The 22693-nt window shown below is 37.0% G+C and overlaps 1 protein-coding gene across 5 annotated transcripts in view; it reads left to right on the forward strand.

Moving 5' to 3' along the window:
• ZMYND8 (zinc finger MYND-type containing 8) overlaps positions 1-22693 on the forward strand; it is a 104214-nt gene that overhangs the window by 32136 nt on the left and 49385 nt on the right. For all 5 annotated transcript variants that reach the window (XM_083357470.1, XM_083357469.1, XM_083357472.1 and 2 more), the window contains 2 exons: positions 10062-10132; positions 20401-20549. In XM_083357470.1, coding sequence (XP_083213596.1) covers positions 10062-10132; positions 20401-20549 — 220 coding nt within the window. The remainder of the gene's footprint in view (positions 1-10061; positions 10133-20400; positions 20550-22693) is intronic.

Below are 22693 nucleotides of genomic sequence, written 5' to 3' on the forward strand. Positions count from 1 at the left end.
CTTGCTGTTGGATATCTGCCACTATGATGGTGACTGGTTCCTGTTCTGGGAGAGTATTGTGATCTGTCTCAGATCTTTCAGCCATTTTGAACTGTTGTTATGTGTCTTTTCTTTCTCCCATACATTCTTCCAGTACTGTTCGGTTTCTCTTTAGTTGTTACTGTGTTGGGAGTACACTTTGGAAGTACACTGTGTTGGGAATACACAGGGCATTTATCTTCATAACCTCTGGTTCTCCATTGTGTCTCCTTAGCCCAGGGGTCAGCAACCTGAAACAGTGAAAGAGCCACTCGGAACCGGTTCCCTCACAAAAGGAAAAACTGGAAGCCGCAAAAAATGTGTGCACATGCGCGTACATGCGCACATGCGCAGAACAGGATTTGACTGAAGAGTGGAGCCAAGGCGAGATATGGACCTACCCTGCATATTTGAATTGATTGGTTGAACTTTTTTAGTCCCACTTTTTTTTTTGGACTGCACATGGCAGAGGACTGGGAGCCGCAGGAGACAGCTGAAAGAGCCGCGTGCCTTAGCCTGTGTGTCCTTAGTCTCAATGCTGTGAGCCTTAGTTTAGCAATCTCTCTGGCTTCAGATAGAGTCAGGACATTCTATTTTTTTCAGTAGCCAAGGCTTATCCTTAATCTTTACACCATTCTGTAGTTCTACCAGCTGACTAACTTCTCTCCAAGTTGTCCTGATTTTAGTCTCCAATCTCATTTTCCAGGGGGATTATGTTCTGCTGTTCTTCTGGTTGTGTAACATCTCCCCAAGATTAAAGCAACTGTAGCATATATCAGTTTATTGCATAGATTTATGGTGGTAGTAGGGATTGTTGTGAGGGCTCTACTGGCATCTTCAGATGTATTTTCTTTAGAATAGAATAGAGCTGGAAGGAACCTTGGAGGTCTTCTAGTCCAGCCCCCTGCTCGAGCAGGAGAACCTATACCATTTCAGACAAGTGACTGTCTAATCTCTTCTTAAAAACCTCCAGTGAGGGAGCGCCACGATTTCTGAAGGCAAGCTGTTCTACTAGTTAATTGTCCTTACTGTTAAGAAGTTTCTCCTTAATTCCAGGTTGCTTCTCTCTTTGGTCAGTTTCCAACCATTACTTTTTTATCTTTGGTGCTTTGGAGAATAGTTTGACGCCCTCTTCTTTGTGGCAGCGCTTCAAATACTGGAACACTGCTCTCATATTGCCCGTTTCTTCTTTTCTTTAGACTAGCCAAACCGGTCTTCATATATTTTAGTCTCCAGGCCCTTGATCATTTTAGTTGCTCTTCTCTGAACTTTTTACAAGGTCTCAACATCTTTTTTGTAGTATGGTGACCAAAATTGGATGCAGTATTCTAGGTGTGGTCTTATACTAAGGTTTTACAAACCAGTATTAATACTAGGATCAAGAAAGAATAGATCTTGACCATCTTCTTTGAAAAGATACATCTCCTTGATGAGGAATCTTTGACTCTGAGATCCCTCTCACAGTTACTACTACTGAGCAAGGTAGCACCGTCCTATACTGTACCTGTGCATTTTGTTTTTCTTGCCTAAATGTAGAAATGTAGAATTTTATGTTCTATAGGTAGTCCTCAACTTACAACCATTTGTTTAGTGACCATTTGAAGTTACAATGGCACTGGAAAAAGTGAATTACGACTGGTTCTCACATGTATGGTTGTTTCAGCATCCCCACATGGTTATGTGATTAAACTTCAGTCACTTGGCAACTGGCATGTATTTATGACATTTACACTGTTTTCAGGTCATGTGATTGATTACATTTGTAATCTTCCAACAAGCAATAAGTCAAAGGGGGAAGCCAAGTTTGTTTAATGATCGCATGATTCACTTAACAACTGCAGTGATTTGCTTAACAACTGTGGTAAAAAAGGTCATGAAATGAGGTGCAACTCACTTAACTCCCTTGCTTAGCATAGAAATTTTGGTCATAAGTCAAGGATTATCTGTAGTGCCTTACCCTGTCAGTGGAAATGTTTTGGTAGTTTTTTAATTAATTGGGCTGTTGTTTACTGTTAGCTTATTTAGCAGTTCCTTGATTGGGGTATTGTTTGCTTCTTGATTGTTGGTCTAGTGTTAATCTTGGTGTTAATTTCTGCTCCTTTGGTGTTGATTACTGGTAAGGAGGTGTTTTGGCCTTTTTGTTTTCTTTTTGGATTGTCTTTTTTGAATGGTATGTTTGTTGTTTATTATGTTTGTGCTTGTTGATGGCCAATTTGGCTGAGTGCCAGGCTTCCAGGAATTATCTAGTGTTTTTGGACACTGCTTGATTTAGGATGCTCATAGTTAAAATTATATTTAAGTCTGTCCATGTGTTGTGACATTAAGAAGTTTTCATCATGTCTTCTGACTGCTAGTTGATGTTACTGGATGTGCTATTTTTTTAAAAAATTCCATTTATATCCCGCCCTTCTCCGAAGACTCAGGGCGGCTTACAAGCTTAGCAGTAGCCTTCATTCTATCTATATGCCTGCTTATTAGGGCTTTCACACACAACCCAAGCAGCATTATTACAAAGTCAGCTTAATTGCCCCCAACAATCTGGGTCCTCATTTTACCTACCTCGGAAGGATGGAAGGCTGAGTCAACCTTGAGCCTGGTGGGACTCGAACCTGCACTAATTGCAGGCAGCTGGTGTTACTTAAGGAGGCATTAGCCCACTGCTCCACCAAGGCTCTTGGAAGGCTAGTCTTCTGCCTGTTTGTCCAAATAGTGGCTGTTGCAGTCCTCATACTGTATAGTGTAGATGACTTCCGTTTTTCCTTCTAGGGCTGCTGGGTCTTTTGGTTTACTTAGGATTGTGGTGGTGAACCTATGGCACGGGTGCCACAGGTGGGACACAGAGCCCTTTCTGTGGGCACAGGCACTGTTGTCCCAGTCCTAGGCCTTCAGTTGGGTTTTATAAAACCTTTTCTCTTTAGGCTTCCGCCACCGTGTGCAAAAAAAAAAAGTTCAATCAATCTAATTCAACTTCTTGCGGGGGAAAAAAAGATCTCGCAAAGTTGGAATTGATTGAACCTTTTAGTCCCACCCAGTCTGCCATTACCATTGCAGCCACGCCCACCCAATGTGCCATGCCCACCCAGTACCTGATGATACATAAGTGGGTTTTGGGTTGCAATTTGGGCACTCGGTCTCTAAAAGGTTCGCCATCACTGACTTAGGATGTTTTGGAGGGCTTTAATTGATTTGCATACTATGGTGATGCCATGTGGTTGTAATAAGTTGGAGATTTCTGAGAAGTTTTTAATATATGGCAGTGTTATCTTTTTTACAGCTTGCATTGGTTGTGCTATATTGAATTGAGTGGTCAGCCACATTTTGATAAAGTTAGGTGGATATCCGTTTTTTGGAAGATGTGTAGATGATCTATTTCTTTTTCTGATGTTCAGTAGTAGTGGCACACCTGATTGGTATGGGTAGTTTTATGATAAGAGTTGTGTTTATAATTTGTCATCACTGCCTTTGCTGGTGGAGATATCCAGGAAGGATAGTGTGTTTTGTTTTCCTTCTCTTGTGAATTTTTATTCCTTTGAAAATGTTGATGGTTTTGTCTGTGTTCTCTAGTTGGTTCTTTATGGCAAAGATGTTGTCTGCATACCGGATCCATACTTTAATTGTATGTATGGGATTGCTATTGATTTTAAGCATTGCATTATAGTCTTTGCTATTAGTCCTGAAAGTGGTGATGCCATGGGTGTTCCTTTGATATGTGGCTATAGTTGTCCATTGAACTGAAAGTGTGTTAGTTAGGCAAAGATTGATAAGATCAATGATTCTAGGTATTTAAATTTTGATATATTTGGTTAGGTCTGGTGTGTTGTAGTGCTGCCATGGATTCTTTGGCTAATTCTGGGCCTATGGATGTAAAAAGTTCTGTGACATCAAGTGAGACCCTGATTTCATCTTTATGATCACATCTTTGATTGGAAGCAGTGTAGTGGGGAGTTAATTATTTGCTTCCCTCTGTGAAGTGTCCAAACTTTTTTGTTAATTCTTTGGAGATGTTGTATGTTGGGGTCCAGTAGTAATGATACATTTGGATGGAGAAGTATATCTGGCTTGTGCATTTTGGGACATCCGTGGAAGCATGGGAGGACAGTTCGCTACTTTTCATCCGCCACTGGTTTGGTGATTTTACCTTTCTTGGAGAGGTTGCTAAGAATTCTCTTGATCCATTCTCTAGTTTTTGCATTGGATTGGTGTTCACTGGGATGTAAGTTTGTCTTGTACTAATTCTTTTGCTTTTTATATAAATTGTGATCTGTCCATGATAACAGTGAGTCAGCATTGGTCTGCTGGTAGGGTGAAGAATAGCTTGGACTTTCTTTTTGTAATTGGGTTTGTTCTCATTTTCTGGTCTATGGTATGATAGTTTATCTGATTCTTTCTTGGCTCTCTGTGGGAAGTCCTATGGAAAACCATTCTTATTAACACTGACAGGGCAAGGTATTAGAATATAAAATGAGAGCAAACCCCATTCCTAACTAACACTAATGATGTTGCCTAGTTTGACAATAAAATATCTGCAAGAAAACAACCAAGCTCAGAGAACACCAAGGACCCCAGCACTTCCTCTTCACTTCACTTTGTTGAAGGGTTGAGTAACTAGCTGTTTCTGAGTTAGTGTGGATATGTCTTCTGTTGATTCATAATTCCCTCATATATTTCATATATCCCCTACAATTAGGTTTACTGTTGTAGTAGCATTTCATCACTTCTGAGTTCTCTTATCTTTTTTATGTATGGTTTGTTCCAGTAGCCCATTTATCATTAGATTGTTCTAGTCCCCAGCATTTGCAGGTTTGCAGGTAAGCGTTAGAGAACCTTTGCCCAAAGACCAGCCAGGATTCTAATCTTGGTCTCTGACATCAGGGGTCCCCAACCCCCAGTCTGTGGACCAGTACTGGTTCGCAGCATACCAGTAACGGGTCTGCACAAACAAGCAAAGCCCATCTGCAAGATGCAGGCAGCACACAAAACTACATACTCTCCGGTCCATGGAAAAACCTCTCTCCACGGAACCGGTCCCTGGTGCCCAAAAGGTTGGGGAATTCTGTCTTACATCAAAGGTAACACTATATCCACTATGCCAGGGGTCCCCAACCACCGGTCCGTGGACTAGTACCGGGCCGCAGCATGCCACCAATCGATCCACACAACAAGCAAAGCCCCATCCACGGGATGTAGGCAGCACAGAAACCCATGATGCATCCTCCAGTCCACGGAAAAACCTCTCTTCACGGAACCGGTCCCTGGTGCCCAAAAGGTTGGGAACCTCTGCATTATGCTAACCGCCCCCACACGTATATTGGAGAGCATGGTAACCCATTTGTACCTCCTTTGGCTCTAGTCAACTTATTTACCAAAGATAAGATAGATGTGAAACCAATTCTGGTCTTGCATTCATTTGGTTCTATTATGAAGTCTTTGTTTTGATAGTTGAAAATGATATGTATTATCTCTTGAAAAGAATTGAATGGCTCTTTTTGAAACATAAGAATTTTCATAATTTTGAACACTGTAGGAGGTTAAAAAGGAGTAGATTAATTATATCAGTCCCCCTTTCCAAAGCACACTTACTATTTTTTAAAAAAACATTTAGATATATCAGAAATTAATTTAGAATATATCACACACTTGGTAAAATAATGCTAGTACATAGATTCTGCACACAAGAAGTTTGGAGGCCCATACAAACCAGTAACCTCTTAGAAACATTTTTTTACCTTCCATAATCTACTCCCCCCATGATTATCTATTAGATTGATAGTGTTTATAATTTAATATACTCACGAACAATCTCATAATTGTTTAAAAATGCAAATAAAATTATTTTATGTGGGATGATAAAATGTGAAACAAACTACGTACTTTCCAGAAGAACCTGAGTGTTCCTTTGATTACAGAATACCAAGTGAGGTAATAATGAATTCAGTTGTAATATGGTATTCTCTAAGCCAGCAGTCCCCAACCTTTTGGTACCAGCGACCTGGTTCATGGAAGACAATCTTTCTTGGATGGGGCGGGGGTGGGGAGGAAGGATGGCTTCAGTTTTGCTCGCTCACGTGCTGCTCACCTTCAGCTGTGTGGCTTTGTTCCTAACAGGCCTCAGGGTTGGGGAACCCCTGCTCTAAGCAAAATAATTCTAATACAGTGTATATAATACTATTCAGTCATTTTATATGCTGTTTCTACAAAAATGGGGATTATAATAGATAGTTTATTAGCAGTAATGATTAAAAACATATTAGAAAGGGTAATGAAAACAAAACCGTATTTGTCCTTGCTGTTATATTGGGAGTTTGTTTGGACTTTCAGAATTATGGTTTCCCAGAATTATAGAAAGCGTCTATTCTCTTAACCATTGTTTTACTTTTTTCCAGAACCAGCTTTTGTGTAAAAGTCCTGGTTATGATAGCTTTGAGTTCTCCATTATATATGAAGGGGAAATTGAACATCTTAAAGTTGATTTTCCTTAAAGCGGGAAAATAATAAGCTATAATTTATGAAGCCATAGCAGATGTACAGGCATACTTATTTTGAGCTTTCCAGAAACATTCAACTAACTGATCCTAAGTAGAGAAGTCTGGTTTTTTTATTAAATGCAGCAAATTAGTTTTTATGACATGATTTTTAATATACCTGCTATGTGTTACTTCTGTGTTTTTAATCACTTTACTGTGTAAATGTTTCTTTTCATGACATTTAGACAGCCTTATCAGCCACATAGACATTTTCCAATTTTGTTTTCTAATACTTGAGCTTCCCCAAACCTTCAGTATCAATTAATACTTGATATTTCTAGCTATTTTGTTAAGTTTAAACTATTGATCTGGAAGGCAGATTGCTAATGATGAAAATTTCTTTTTTATTTGTTTTTCAATTTAGATTTATGGATTTTTACACAATAGATAGTGTAGATGAATGGATGACTCCAGATGACTGGAGGAGAGATGATGTTCTCTCTGTCTTCAAAAAAAAGGGGTAAAGGAAGATCCAGCAAGTAACAGAGCTGTCAGTCTGACATCGATACCTGTGAAGCTTCAAATCTTAAGAAATCAATTTGTAAGCACCATAAAAACAATTTGTTAATAACACAGACAGAACACATCATGGGTTTGTCAAGAAAAATCTTGCCAATTCCAAAAATTCAGTGAAATGTTTTGAAAAAACGCCTCATGAGATGCTGATTAGCAAGGTGCTGAATTGTGGACTGGATGGAATGAGCGGAAAAATAACTGGCTCTGAAACAGTACTCAAAAAGTGCTTCTCAAAGGTCATCACCAAAATATACTAATTAGTGTACTGCAAGGAACAGTTCCTGGTGCTCTGTTGTTAAATATTTTTATTAGGAGGCAGAGAAAATAATTTTCAGACTTGCAGAAGATCTAATTTGAGAGGGATAGCCAATATCCTAAGCAAATTTCAAAATGATCTTGATAATTTTGCAAGTAACAATGAATTTTAAAATGTCGGTGCAAAATTTGCTTAAGGATGCAAAAAAATCAAATTCTTAAGCTATAAGAAGGGGAAACCTGACTTGATAATTGTATCTGTAAAAGCTTATTTAAAACCAGCAATGTGATTGGCTCCAAGAAAATAAAGTTGTTGCTGTTATCGTTATTATTTATTAAATTTTGAGGCCACCTGATTTTAGAACAAGACTGGGCAGGTTATATTAAAAACAGAAATCAATAATTAATAATCATATACCAGTCCATATACCATAAAACACGGTTCATAGTGGCTCCATAGCCACCCTGTCCGAAGAGCTACATTTTAAAGACTTCTGGAACATCATCAGAGTGAGAGCCACCTGAACCTGGTGGTTTTAGACTGTATCATGGAAACTGTAATTTCCATAGGAAATAATTATTTTATTATGAGGGTGAAGGTTCATTTTCCGAGCTTGTGGATTGGTTTCTGAAAATTTCATTACCAGGCTAGGTAACATCTTCAGTGGAGTTAGCTATCCTGGTAATGAAACTTTTGGGAACCAACCCACAAGCTCAGACAATGAGCCTTCACACTCATCCTACACCCGAGCTACAGATATTCACCACTATTGCAAATTATTCTATTATGCTAGGTTTTTGTTAGACCCCAGCTCAAATATTGTATCTTGTTCTTTATACGTATGAGATGTTAAAAAAGTTCACAAAAGGGCAATGAATATTATCAAGGGACTTGAAATCAAGTGTGAAATGCAACTGAATGAGCTGAGTATGTTTAACCTTCAAAAAGACAGATGATTTGGAGGGTATGATGGTCATCAAATAGCTGAAAGGATGTCACATAGTAAGGGTTTTTTTTCATTCCATAATGCAGGACACACAGAATTTAAGTTACAGGAAGACAGATTCTGACTGAATGTTAGGAAAAGTTTTGCAGCAGTAATAATTTGATATTAACTATTCAGATGAGTGATCTAACTAACCCCTTACATTAAAACCTCTGTCTTTAATTTAGAGTAGGATGTTTTAATTTGAATTCTTGTACCAATCAAGGGTTTGAACTTGTTGGCCTAAATGGCTCCTTCCAGTACTAGAATTCTATGATTCTAATAAATGAAGGAAAATATACATGTCCCAGGATAATGTTGCAGGATTCAATCTGGGTCAGTCACTGTGTCCAGAGGTTTAGTTGCTTTCAGACTCACACTGAAGCCCATCCTCAGAGAACCTCTCTCTGCTTTGAGCTATTTTATGTGTTGTATTTATGTGGTGCCTGATTGTGTGTGGCTTTTTAGTTGTTGACTTGGTGTCGATGGCTGCTATTAAATCATTGGCTATTGTTTCCTTGTGCTGTCAAGTCCTTGGCTCCTAATACCTGATAAGCTGATGGTAAATCTTTGATTCTAAATTTAAATATCTTTGGGCAGTACTTTTGTGTAAATTTAAATATTGAAAGAAGTAACCACAGAATTTCAATGGTGTTCTTGAATTATATAACAATTATCTAGAGTTTGGGCTGAATGATAAAGTGACCGTGTTTTTTGATGTTCAAGATAGTAAAACTAAAAGCAGATTGTGAAAAGCTCCAAAAAGATACCTTCTGACTGGGTAAATGTGTTTCAGAATGGCAAATAGAGTTTAATATGAGCAAGTGTAAAAGAACATATGTTGGCACGAAATAGGCAAGCTTTAAGTATACATTAATGGGATTTGAATTTATTTTCTGCCTCTTATTTTATATAGCTCAACATGACATATATAATGCTTCCGTTTTCCTTCTGTTTTCCTTCTGTTTTCCCCACAATAATCCTGTGAAGTAGGCTGGTTGACATAGAATAACTATCCCAAAGACATCCAGCACGCATGGGTATGGGCAACATTATAATTTCTCTGGAATTCTGCCCTTATAAATGAGCACATGCATATCATCTGATTTCAGCTTCGATGTATTATCCATTATGCAATTTAATATTTAATTATTCAAAGGAGATAGACTATTTCCTGAAAATTTTACAACAAATAGATTTTGATGTTATCAGCACAGTGATAGCATTGACCTCATCATCTCTCCTAGAGTTATGATAATGGTAGCCAATATGTATCTTTGGGCAGTACTTGGTGGAGCAGTGGGCTAATGCCTCCTTAAGTAACACCAGCTGCCTGCAATTAGTACAGGTTTGCATCCCACCAGGCTCAAGGTTGACTCAGCCTTCCATCCTTCCGAGGTAGGTAAAATGAGGACCCACATTGTTGGGGGCAATTAAGCTGACTTTGTAATAATGCCGCTTGGGGTGTGTGTGAAAGCCCTAATAAGCAGGCATATACATAGAATGAAGGCTACTGCTAAGCTTGTAAGCTGCCCTGAGTCTTCGGAGAAGGGCGGGATATAAATGGAATTAAAAAAAAATCTTTTAAAAAGGGAACTAGACAGGTTTATCAGGCTATTCATACTTATAAATCATAACATCACTGAAAGCAACCCAAGGAAAGCTAGATCATGTTACAGTACTTATTGTTTTGTCTTCTCTTTCATTTCTAAACTGTAATCAATATAAATATGTGAACATCAAAATCTCTGTACTCTTACAGCTTGGCTGAAGAAGAAATAAAAGCAGAGCAGGACGTAGTGGAAGGGATGGATATCTCCACTCGATCCAAAGGTGTGTAAAAACGTATTTTAAACATACATTTCTACTTGTTCTAAGGATAAAAACAGTTTTGTCCCTATTTCTTATAACTATCAGCTAATAATTCTTTTATTCCTTGAGGCTTTCGATGCCAGTAAAAAACTTGAGTATTGCTTAATAACATCTATATAGTTAATTAGTTTTTCCTTTGCTCTTGTAAATAATTCAGTCTGAATATGTAATGAGCTTATTTTGTATATTATTTTACTGAAAGTTAATAAGGCAAATTTGAAAAGCCGTGGTGGCACAGTGGTTAGAATGCAGTATTGTAATTAACTCTATCCACAGCCACAAGTTTGATCCTGACCGGCTCAAGTTGACTCAAATCCATTCTTCTGAGGTCAGTAAAATGAGGACCTAAATTGTTGGAGGGAATATGCTGGCATTTGTAAACCGCTCAGAGAGTGTGGTAAAGCACTATGGAGCAATATATATATAAGTCTAAGTGTGATTGCTATTGCTGTATTTTTAAAAGTTTTATTTTGCCTTTCCTTATACAGGTAGTCCTTGACTTACAAACAATTCATTTAGTGACTGTTCAAAGTTAGAACGGCACTGAAAAATTGACTTATGACCATTTTTTACAGTTATGATCTTTGCAGCATCCCCATGATCAGTGATCAAAATTCAGATGCTTGATAACTGGTTCATATTTATGACTGTTGCTGTGTCCCAAGCTCATGTGATCACCGTTTGTGATCTTCTAACAAGCACAGTCAGTGGGGAAGCCAGATTCATTTAACAACCGAGTACTAACTTATCAACTGCAATGATTCTCTTAACAACTAAGGCAGGGCAAAACTCACTTAACACTTGTTTCACTTAGCAACAGAAATCTTGGGCTCAATTGTGGTTGTAAGTTGAGAACTATCTGTACTAATTTTCTGAAACACACTAATTAATACTTAAGGCACATTTGACTAGATATATACCATTAACTATGGTTCACAAACATACTAATTCACAATATTTTGTATATTATTTCTCATTGTATATCTTTGCTTTTGGTCAGGTCATGTTTTGCTATAACAATTCTCTTGTTATAGTTCCTTTTCCTCCCATCTTAGCTTAACTTCTGTAAACCTATTGCCTTCTTGTGTTTTGTATTATAACTCCCATTATGCTTACTAAGAATGTTGGTGATTGTAGTCTAATACATCTGGAGATCACCAGAAATGCCAAAGTCATGTATTTCTCTATCTTGAAGTCATGCAGAAAAATTCCCCACTTCTTTGTGACATATGTTTTCTTATGTGCAGAATTTTTAGCGTGTTATGCTAGAAAATAGTATCTCACATTGTATGCTTCTAGGACTTAACCATAATTCTCTTCAGTTCTTTTTTATTGCTGTTGAAATAGCATTTATTCTCTTCATGAAGCAAACGTGGTCTGAATGTTATTGTTTTCTGGACGGGTTAAATTTCTGTTTGAACAATTCTTGTTCTGTTATCCATCTCTTTGACATACACCTTGGCAATTTATGACTATAAAGGCTGTTCTCCACAAGAAATGAAATTGGAGAAATAAGTTACCTTCATTAGATAACTACATATTTCGTTTTTGTGTCTGAGAGACATTTAATTAATTTGTGTCTTCATTTCCAGAACTTTACAGAGTAGTGTGTCATAACAGAACTTTCAACTTAAGAACCCTAAGAGCAGGCACTTTGTGTGTCATATTCAACAGCACTGGAACTAGCAAATGCCTCTACATACTGAGGGCTAATTTGAAATACCATTCATCAATAAGCACATTGCCTTACATATCTTCTGAGTCAATCCACAGAGAGGGCCTCCTCAGGGTGCCTCCAGTCAGGGAATGTCGACTGGTGGCCCCCAGGGGGAGGGCCTTCTCTGTGGGTGCCCCGGCACTATGGAACCAACTGCTGGTTGAGCTCCGGATGGCATCGGACCTCCGATCCTTCCGTCGCGGGTTGAAGACCCATTTGTTCGAGTTAGCTGGTCTGGCCTGAAGGGGTATTTGGGTTTTTAATTGGTTTTATTATTTCACTATTGTTATATTTTAATTTGGGCATGGTTTAATTTTCTTTTAATTTTTGTATACTTATTTATATATGCCCTGTGAACCGCCCTGAGTCCCTAGGGAGAAGGGCGGTATAGAAATCCAATAATAAAATAAATAAATAAATAAATCCATTTACAGCACCATCCATTGTAATATCATCAACAGTAGTTTCGACTTTTGCAAATTCTTCTCTATTCTTCCCTGTGGCCAGGATTTTACTTAGGAACTATTTAAGGAAACCCAACGCATTCTCAAAATTCTGGCTTTACCCTTAATAGGAAGAAAAAGAAGTTCATGAAGAGGATAAAGTGCATCAGTTGACTGTTTTGGCTCCATCTGCTGGCAAATTGCTTTGTAACCATAGATAAATCTTTAATAGGAATTGGGGTGTACATTATAGTAGTATCAAAGCTTTGCATATCAATGCTTTTTGCTGTTTGGAAGACTTTGAATCTTTTGTCCAATGAGGATCTAAAAATAGACCTTGACTCACGACCATTTGTTGAAGTTTGAAGATGGTTGGAAAAAGTGACTTACAGTCTGTCCTTGAAGTGACAACCATACTGCCTTTCATTGGGTATTGCATCTAGATATCAGTTTCTCTCTATTCATTTATTCAATTGTGTCATTACATTTATTATGATCATCTTTTCTATTCCAACAGAACTCTGGCAGCTTACAAAATCTGATACTAAGATAAAACAATTAAAAATACAGATTTTTGACTCAGAATATTGTTTTATTGTTCTGTTTCTTTATCCAAAAGTCAAATACTATTGTCCTTGATGTTTGCTGTGCTATACTATTTTATGTCGATAGGGCAGCTTCATTTTAACATGTTTAGTATTCCAGAAAGCATGATTATCAGAATGGTTTGCAGACTTCCTCACAGAAGAACCATTTAATAGAACCATTTGTATAAGGATATCTGCAAAAACAAAACAAACAAAAAAACCCCAGACAGATAAATATTTGAAGAACTACTATTAAGCATGTTCACATTGGTTTTCAATTTCCTGTATTTACTGCAGATTATTATTTTTTTAAAGTTCTGTATAATCTCTCTGTTTCATAAATATTGCTATTGAATTGCACTTGAATCCTAGTGTATAGTATGAACTACACTGATTGAATTTTATCAGTCTGAGCTTCTTTTTCTTTTTCTGTTTCTCATTGACTTTCTCTATTGTTGCTTAAATTATACTTTATGCTTTTTGCCACAAAACTTCTAAGATCTACTGTTTTTATGAAACTTTATTACTTAACTATTAAACTTGATTCAATGATCTAAGAATTCTTGATTGCCATCTGGAAATAATATATCATAAAACCTCTCTTGAATTTATTCACATTCAGCTCTTGTTTCTTCTGCTTTTTCCTTTTCTTCTGCCTTCTATTTGGTTATAATACAGGTATAATAGCCTTAATGATGCTAATGATTAGAAACTCCCGTTGTTAACAGACATTTATTAATCAAAAGAATACAAATGCTGCTAACTGCAGTTACTGCAGTCCTGTGTGGGTCCTTAAGGAAGAACCTCACGTAACCACAACTAGCAACTTTCCCATTGACTTTGCTTGCTAGAAGCTGGCACAGAAGGTTGCAAATCACAATCATATGACCATGATAGTATATTAATGGATTTAATGCATATGGTTCATCTCTATATTTGAGGAAGAGAAGGTATCTACCTCAGTTGTTCGTAGTGATTGAGGTTAAACTTATGCTAGTTTTTATTCCTAGATGATGAAGAACATAATCCATATTATAACTTTCAGTCTTTTGGTGGTTCATTATATACCATGTATAGAAAATTAGAAGATTTAAGAGTTGATTTCTGCTAGTTAGATAATGAAATGTGCTTATTGTTGCAATACTGTATTTTTAAAAAATGGAAACGAAATGGCTGCTCTAACTATTCCCTTAGGCAAACAATAAAGTTTTTATAATAACTCTGTAAGGTAGGCCATAATTATTATTGTGGGAGGGAGAACTATAGCTAAGAACCAGTTGCATGGTTACAGTTATTTTCTAACTTGATATGCAGTTTTTTTAATCTCAATATTTGGTCACCTGCATTCAGTTTCTAAATTATAGAATCAAAGAGCATAAATTATAATGAAATAAATAAAAAATAGACACCCTGCATCCCTGTAATTAAAAGAGAGAAGGAGGATGTAATAGGTGTAGAAGAATTGGTAGAGTTGAGAGGTGGACTTAATGAATACATACAGAGAAATGAAAAGAGAAATGTAAGAAAGCTAAGCTATAGATGTCTGAATGTAGGAATCCCTGTTGAAGCCATTCTGCCAGTGTAGGAGCCGTTGCCCCAAGTACTCCTACCATGACTAGGACTGCTTAGGCCTTTACTTTCCACATCTTTTCTAGTTCCTGTCTGATTCTTCTCAGTTCCTTATACTCTTTTCTTCCTGATGTTGCTGTCCCTTGACACTTTTACATTATCACCACTGTCGTTTTCTGATTTATTACCACAGTGTCTGGTTGATAGATCAAAATCTGCCTGGATCTGGAAGTCCCTCAGGATCTTAACCCTTTTATTCTCCATGGCCTTCTGCGGAATCTCCCATCTGGACTTGGAGGGTCTAGTCCAGGGGTAGGCAACCTTGGCTCTTTTATGACTCGTGGAGGTCAACTCCCAGAATTCCTGAGCCAGCAGAATTCTGGGAGTTGGAAGTCCACGAGTCATAAAAGAGCCAAGGTTGCCTACCCCTGGTCTAGTCCATACACTGTGCTGATGTTTTTACATACAATGCTGACTCCTAGATTTTGCTATTCAGTCTGTATTGTTCCTGCTTGCATCTTACGCATTGCCACCATGTATTCCATGTATTCTGCACAATCTGCATCTCGGGTTCTGTCGTGGTAGATCCCTGTTTTATGGATCTAATTCTTTGTGCCTGTTATTGTGCTGCTATAATCAAGTGTTATTTTTTTGCCCAGTGCTTTTCAGTCACTGATAGATTTTTCAGTGTTAACCACCTCAGTGATCTGCAAAGTTACGTCCTATGCAGGGTCTTGTCTTGCCATAGCACTTCCTCTTCTTTATATTCCTCCCATGTTTACTGCTGCCTCAAACATTCTCATTTTGGGTGCTATCTTACTAATAAATTCCTGGATGCTCTGGATTTCATCCCAGTACTTTTGACACCAACTAGACCCCTCCTGCCCCCCTTCTGGCTGGTGTCCATTCTTTGGGTATTGGACTTGGAATAGAAGCTCTGGACATTGTCAGGAACCTCTGGATCTTGAAATCAGAAGCCTTTATGCCCAACTTTTGGTCAGTTCAATTTAAACATTTTTATAGCCACTCATCTAACTAGTGAGTAAAGATAAAATGATAATTCAATTATCAAAACCAATTAAAAATAATTTATCTTCCTTCCCCCCCCCTTCTGTGTTGATGGCTTGCTTGAATTGGGTAGATTCTTGGAGGTTTGGGCTTTGGTGCCATTTGTTTTTCCTTATGGCAGGGTCCCCAACTTTGGCCATTTTATGACTTGTGGACTTGAACTCCATGGCTGGCTGAGGAATTCTGGGAGTTGAAGTCCACAAGTCATAACGTGGCCAAGGTTGGGGACATCTACCTTATGGTCATTGTACAACATTATTTTTTTAGCCATTTGTGGAGTCTTTAAAATGTATTTAAAAATGTAAAAACTACTTTGCTGGTTAAGTTAGTAATCATAGAATTGTGTGTTTATGTGTATGTATTTAGTGCACATGTGTATGTATGTATTTAGTGCACAAAAAGTTATTCATGAATCCTACAGGCAGGATCAGAAAAGTAACTTTACATTTGAAGTGCAAAACAAAAACTGCAGCAGACAAAAAAAACTCATTCATGCTATTGTGCACAATTGATATAAGCCATGGTGCACTTTGCTACAGGAGCATGCTTGAACCTATATGAGTTTTTTTTGTCTGCTGCAGTTTTTGTTTTGCACTTCAAATGTAAAGTTACTTTTCTGATCCTGCCTGTAGGATTCATGAATAACTTTTTGTTCTGTGCTACACTGTGTACTGTAAATAATGTAAGGCAATTTTATTCAGGATGTAAATGCTGACAGACAGGCAGAGACCGGTGTCTTTGGTATGTTTCCAAGGTTTTTCTTTCCTTTTACTAATTGATTCCTCTTCACAAACAGAAAGAAACGGCTATTATTTTCCTTTTTTACTTGTTTGTAGAAACCAGCCATGGTGGAGGGAATGTAATCTGTAGTTGAATCTTACATATGTAAAGAGATAATCAATGTTCTTGAGGGCTTCAAGATTAGGTGGACAACAAGCAAATTAAGAGATTGAAGTTTTGCTTTAAAACATTGTTTTAAAGTAGCCCTAGTAGACTAATTACAATTTATTTTGTATATTCTGCCATGGAAGAGGTAATTGATTGAACAGGTTGTGTCTTATGTGCCAGATGAATGCAGTTTATCCCTCCTCTTAATCTTTTTAATTAGGATACTATCCAGAGCAAATTATTTTTTTAGTTGAAAGAAAACTAAGAGGAAGTCTACCACATCTGGACTCTTAAAAAATGGAATAATTGTTAACCAGCAGCAACTACCGTATTTTCCGTCGTATAAGACGACTTTTTAACCCATGAAAATCTTCTCAAAAGTCAGGGGTCGTCTTATACGCCGGGTGCTGAAACTTTAGGGACAGAGCTGGCTGGAAAACCTGGAGCGGATCTTCCATTTAGTCTGCGCAGGGAAAGCGGGACCAATTGGAGAAGAAGCTGCAGTCTGTGATTTTTTGCAGGCTGGGGTCTGGGCTTCTTTCCTTCTAAAGTTGAAGAGCAGCTGTAATTTATCCCAACTTGAAAGGCAGGTGGGGAATGCTGCAGCCAGAGCAGCTGCTTAGCTCTAAGGACACATTTGACTCAGGAACTGGGCGGGCTGGCTGGAAAACCTGGAGCGGATCTCCCATTTGGTCTTTTTTTAAAAAAATCCCATTTATATCCCGCCCTTCTCCGAAGACTCAGGGCGGCTTACAATTTAAAGCACAAATCAATGTGCTTAGCAATAGCCTTCATTCTATGTATATGCCTGCTTATTAGGGCTTTCACCCCCCCCCCCCCAAGCAGCATTATTACAAAGTCAGCTTATTGCCCCCAACAATAATCTGGGTCCTCATTTTACCTACCTCGGAAGGATGGGAGGCTGAGTCAACCTTGAGCCTGGTGGGATGCGAACCTGCACTAATTGCAGGCAGCTGGTGTTACTTAAGGCTCTGCGCAGGGAAAGCTTTAGAGTGAATTAGGAAAAGTGAAAAAGTGAATTAGGAAAATAGGGAATGGTTGCTGGAATTGGGTATGTGTAGTTTAACGAAGAGAAGGGTGGGGGTGACATGATAGCAGTGATCCAATATCTCAGGGGCTGCCACAAAGAAGAGGGAGCCAAGCTATTCTCCAAAGCACCTGAAAGCAGGACAAGAAGCAATGGATGGAAACTAGTCAAGGAGAGAAGCAACCTAGAACTAAGGAGAAACTTCCTGACAGTTAGAACAATTAACCAGTGGAACCACCTGCCTCCAGAAGCTGTGAATGCTCCAACACTGGAAGTTTTTAAGAAGAGACTGGACAGTCATTTGTCTGAAATGGTATAGGGTTTCCTGCCTTAGCAGGGGGTTGGACTAGATGACCTCCAAGGTCCCTTCCAACTTATTATTATTATTATTATTATTATTATTATTATTATTATTATTATTATTATTATTATTAAGTTTAATCCACTTGCACTGTTTTATGTTTACATGTTTGATGACAAACAGCCTTATGTTTATAAGTGACAGTTTTCCTACTAAGTACCTGCATGTCATAAGCATTTGAATTAAAATTACCATATTAAAATCAAATCTGATGTTTTTTAATTTTTATTTGGTGTGTGTTGGAAGAGGGGTAGTTTTATACGGCGAGTATAGCCCAAACCCTATAATTTAACAGGAAATGTAGGGGGTCGTCTTATACGCCCAGTCATCTTATACGCCGGAAAATACGGTAGCTAGATTTTTCTGTAAGTCTTTGCTTTCGTTTAGTGGCCATCCAGATTTTTATAGGCAGGAAATCTGTTTTTAGCTACATTATTTCATTTATTTGGAATGGTTGTAACTCTTTCACATGTGGGATTTTGTTATGTTTCAAATGGGCTGGTCCAGGATATGGACTGAATTCCCAGAGCACAGTATTATGTTCTGTTTGGAAAAAAAATACATATTATGAAAAATACATATTATTCATTTAATGCATTTTGATTACTGTATTTACATTGCTCCACATGTTACTAACATAATAAGATGTTGGGGAATATTGTGGTTCAGAAACACATAAACTAAAAAAAATCCAGTCATTTTTTTTTTACTTATGGAAAAGGATTCAGAACTTGTTGTTCCAGTTCCACAAGAGGCCCACTGGCCTAATTGTTTACAATTTTAAATTAGGCAAAGAGTAAAGATTTGCATGTAGTTTTTGCAACTCTTAAATTTACAGATGAAGGGTTGCTGGTCATTAATTTTTGTTCGTAGTAATAAAACTAATTGTCTAGGACAGGGGTAGGCAACCTTGGCTCTTTTATGACTCGTGGACTTCAACTCCCAGAATTCCTGAGCCAGCCATGCTGAGGGGAAAGGGCGAGGTTTCCAAACTGAACCATGCTGGCTCAGGAATTCTGGGAGTTGAAGTCCACGAGTCACAAAAGAGCCAAGGTTGCCTACCCCTGGTCTAGGAACACTCCACGATGTGGGAATAATAATTTAAAATGGAATATTATGAGGAGTATTTTGAGGAAACATTCTAGATGAAGAATTATTACACTGGACAGTATCAGAATTCTAATAATTTACCTGCATTAATAAAGTTTCATGAGGTTACTGTGTTTTGTTTAGTGTTTTTAAGTTATTTTAGTGTTGTGAAACTGCTCTTAGCTATTTAATTAAAATAGAAGCTGATGTTAGGTGTTTTGGTACTTTTATATATCATGTTTATACTTAAACAAGGCATGTGCCTGTTTATGCTTCTGACTCATCCCCAATTGCTATGGCTTTTATACTGCTATTGCTTGTTCACATAAGGCTTACTCTCATCCAACTTAGGAGGTACACCTTTCCTGATCTCAGTTGACCAATGAATGTAGCTTTAAACCAGCCTGTTTCATACAATCTCTGTTTAATTTTGGCTGTATAGTTCATGTATCTTGAATTTAAGCAACAGTTTAAGTCAGCACTGATTGTTGGCTAGCCATACTAGTTGGGGAAAGAGTCAGCAGATATATTTTATGATTAACATAAACATAGATATGATGTGAGTTGATGTGATAACTGACATACACACACTACATGTAACCTTAAAATTAATTTAAGATTTCTGGGCATGCTTTATATTGGCAGTAGAACCTTTCTAGAGCACTTGCTTTTATATCAGTGGCAGAACTAAAATGCTTTAAAAAAACACAACTTATTTTAAGCTATTGATTTTTTCACAGTTGTGTTTAACAGTGATGCTGGATTTTATATATCCCCTTCACTAGGCCCATACTGTTATTGGAAACTGTATAGAACTTTAAAGTAATATAACTCTACTCTTAACTTCAGTTTCATATTTTTTCTAATTTTTCTTGGCTTCTTAATTACAGCTGGATAATAGATAAAATGGAAAGGTAAATTTTTACCCAGGTTTTTTTTTTGCTACATTTGGATGCAGTATATTAGGGAAACAATGTTTTTCACATTACAAATAAAGTTAAATCTGAATGTGAAAATGAAAACTCCATGAGCGCTCTGCTTTGGAATATCCTTCTCAGAGCATTTATTCAGATGTCAATTCAGTTCTAGGATTACTTTTTAACCTTTCTCTGGCCTTTTAAGCTTAATTTTAACATTTTATGTATATGTTGCACCATGGTGTTTAATTCATTTTATTTTTGTTGCTTCTGCTAATGGGTCTTTGACAAATATATTCTACTGAGTTGGATGTATTTTTAGATATCACTAGTTTGCTATTAATTTATGTACGGATTTTTTGGCACAAGATTTCTGTTTGGAAAAATGACATACAGATTCTTAATTAAAACCATTTTTAAAATCCATTTCACTTTTAAATTTCCAAAAGTAAATGCTGTTGTGTCCATTACTAAAAAGTGGTGCAAGTGTAATAATATCCTATAATTTTTCAGTGTTGTAATTCTTTAATCTTTTTAAAAAGATCCTGGCTCTGCTGAACGTACAGCTCAAAAAAGGAAGTTTCCAAGTCCACCACACTCTTCTAATGGTCATTCCCCTGAAGATTCATCAACAAGCCCAATTAAAAAGAAAAAGAAACCTGGCTTATTGAACAGCAATAATAAAGAACAGGTAATAGAAGTCGTGACTATGTAGCAATGTTGTATGTTGAACAGCAATGTTGTAAGTGAAATTGTGATAGTATCTAAATGCTCTAGTATGTCTTTGACAGTAATGTGTAAGAGCAAAGTTGCTTCTTGATTTCTAATTTTTCATTCAACTAAGATTTTTTTTGTAAAAATAAGTAAATTTTGCAAAAATAAGTAAATACATACAGTATATACACAAACACATACATATAGATGGAGTAGACACACACACACCTACATAAATAGAATAGAGAGAGGGACAGAGAACAACTCAGCAGCAGAACAAACAGATTGCATTATAAGAACCTTCTGGATCAAACTATAGACTTATCTGTCCAATAATTCTGCTTCCTGAGTGTCAGCTGGACTCTGAAAACCCTAAAGCAAGATATCTGGATAGGGTTCCTCCTTTAAATGTAAAATCTGCCAAACATTAATTGAAGAGCCATGGTGGTGCAGTGGTTAGAACGCAGTATTGCAAACTAATTCTGCTGACTGCCAGCAGTTTGATTCTCACCGGCTCAAAGTTGACTCAGCCTTTCATCCTTGCGAGATTGGTAAAATGACTCAGACTGTTGGGGGCAATATGCTGACTCTGTAAATCGCTTAGAGCCGGCTACAAAGCACTGTGAAGTGGTACGTAAGTCTAAGCGCTATTGTTACTATTCTTGTTCATCATCCAGAAGTATGCTCCATCACATCCATTTTGGACTAGTAGCTGCCCAGGATCTTTTTTGTCCCTCTGATTCCTATCATAAGTCAGTAAACCAAAAACAGTTCTAGTAGGTAGTATATAGCAGAAAGCCAGATTCAAAAAACAGTGAAGCAGGCCAAGGCTCCAACTTCCTAAAGAGAGAAGCCCATATTGCTATTTCTCTTTGTACCTGCTTTAATTTATTAAATTATTATGCTACCCATCTCCCCTGCAAAATGAGCCTTAATTATTATTCAACTTAGAATTCTCAGAACTAATGGCCAGATTCCTCCTATCAAAGCTTTCATGCCATAGTCTAAGAGAGCAGTCACCTTCAAGGATGCTCTACCAAGAGACTTTTCTGTAGGCAAGATCTGGGCAGTTCTGGAGCAGTATGATTTATGGCAAACGTGTAGAAGTAAAATCTAAAACTGTAAAATGTAAAATCTAACCATCATTTGAAGAAATATATCTTAATCTAAAGATTAGCATATATTTGGTTAATATCTGTAGTAATGTTCTACAGTGCTTTTAGTAAATTTTATATTTATAATAATGCATTCAGTATATAACAAAGTTACTTTGTTAATAAGCTTAGCAAGGGGATTCAGTGAGATATTAGAATTGCTGACAATTGTTATTTACTCAGCTAAATAGTTCCAGGCTAATCAGTCAACCTTGGACAGAGTTCTGCATTATCCTATTCTAAATTGTTAATTATTTAAGTTGAAAGAAAACAGTAGAACAGAATTTTCAGAATAATGGAATGGAATTTCCATAGTAATAACTGTATTGCGTTGATAAAAATTGCTTTATAAAGTTGATTTATAAAAATCAGGTTTATTAAGCAATGTTTATGTGTATAGTAATATATTCGCCACTGGTTTATATTTAACTTAATTATTAGAACAGTTTGTGCTCTATCACTTCAATTGCTATGTCATAAAACAAGGCTGGGGAATGTGATGTCCTTTAAATCTTGAAGAACTTCAGTTTTCATAAATATAATCAATAGCAAGATATGAGGAGACTTAGTCCAAAAATATATGTTATACATAAATTATGTATGAGTTACTAGTGTGTCATATGAATATTGCAATTGTTATATATGGTTCATGATCTAGCATGATGCTAAAGCATGCTAAAATGCTTATTTCTTTGACTTTCAAACTGTCTCAGTTGCCATAGAAACTAGGCAACAGACAGGAATGTAATGGGTTTATTTACAATGTGTACAATCACCATGGCACAAACCAGCCACAATAAAAATAAATATATTAGAATTAAGCAGCAGTTAAAAATATATAAAAGGAACAAAGCTAGTACATACCATGAAAAATTTATAATCAAAATGAAAATACTGTACAATTATAAAATCTTAAATCTATCTGCCATCTACCGTGTTTCCCCCAAAGTAAGACAGGGTGTTGTTG

Source organism: Vipera ursinii (assembly GCF_947247035.1).
Source record: "Vipera ursinii genome assembly, chromosome: 3".
Lineage (NCBI taxonomy): Eukaryota > Metazoa > Chordata > Lepidosauria > Squamata > Viperidae > Vipera > Vipera ursinii.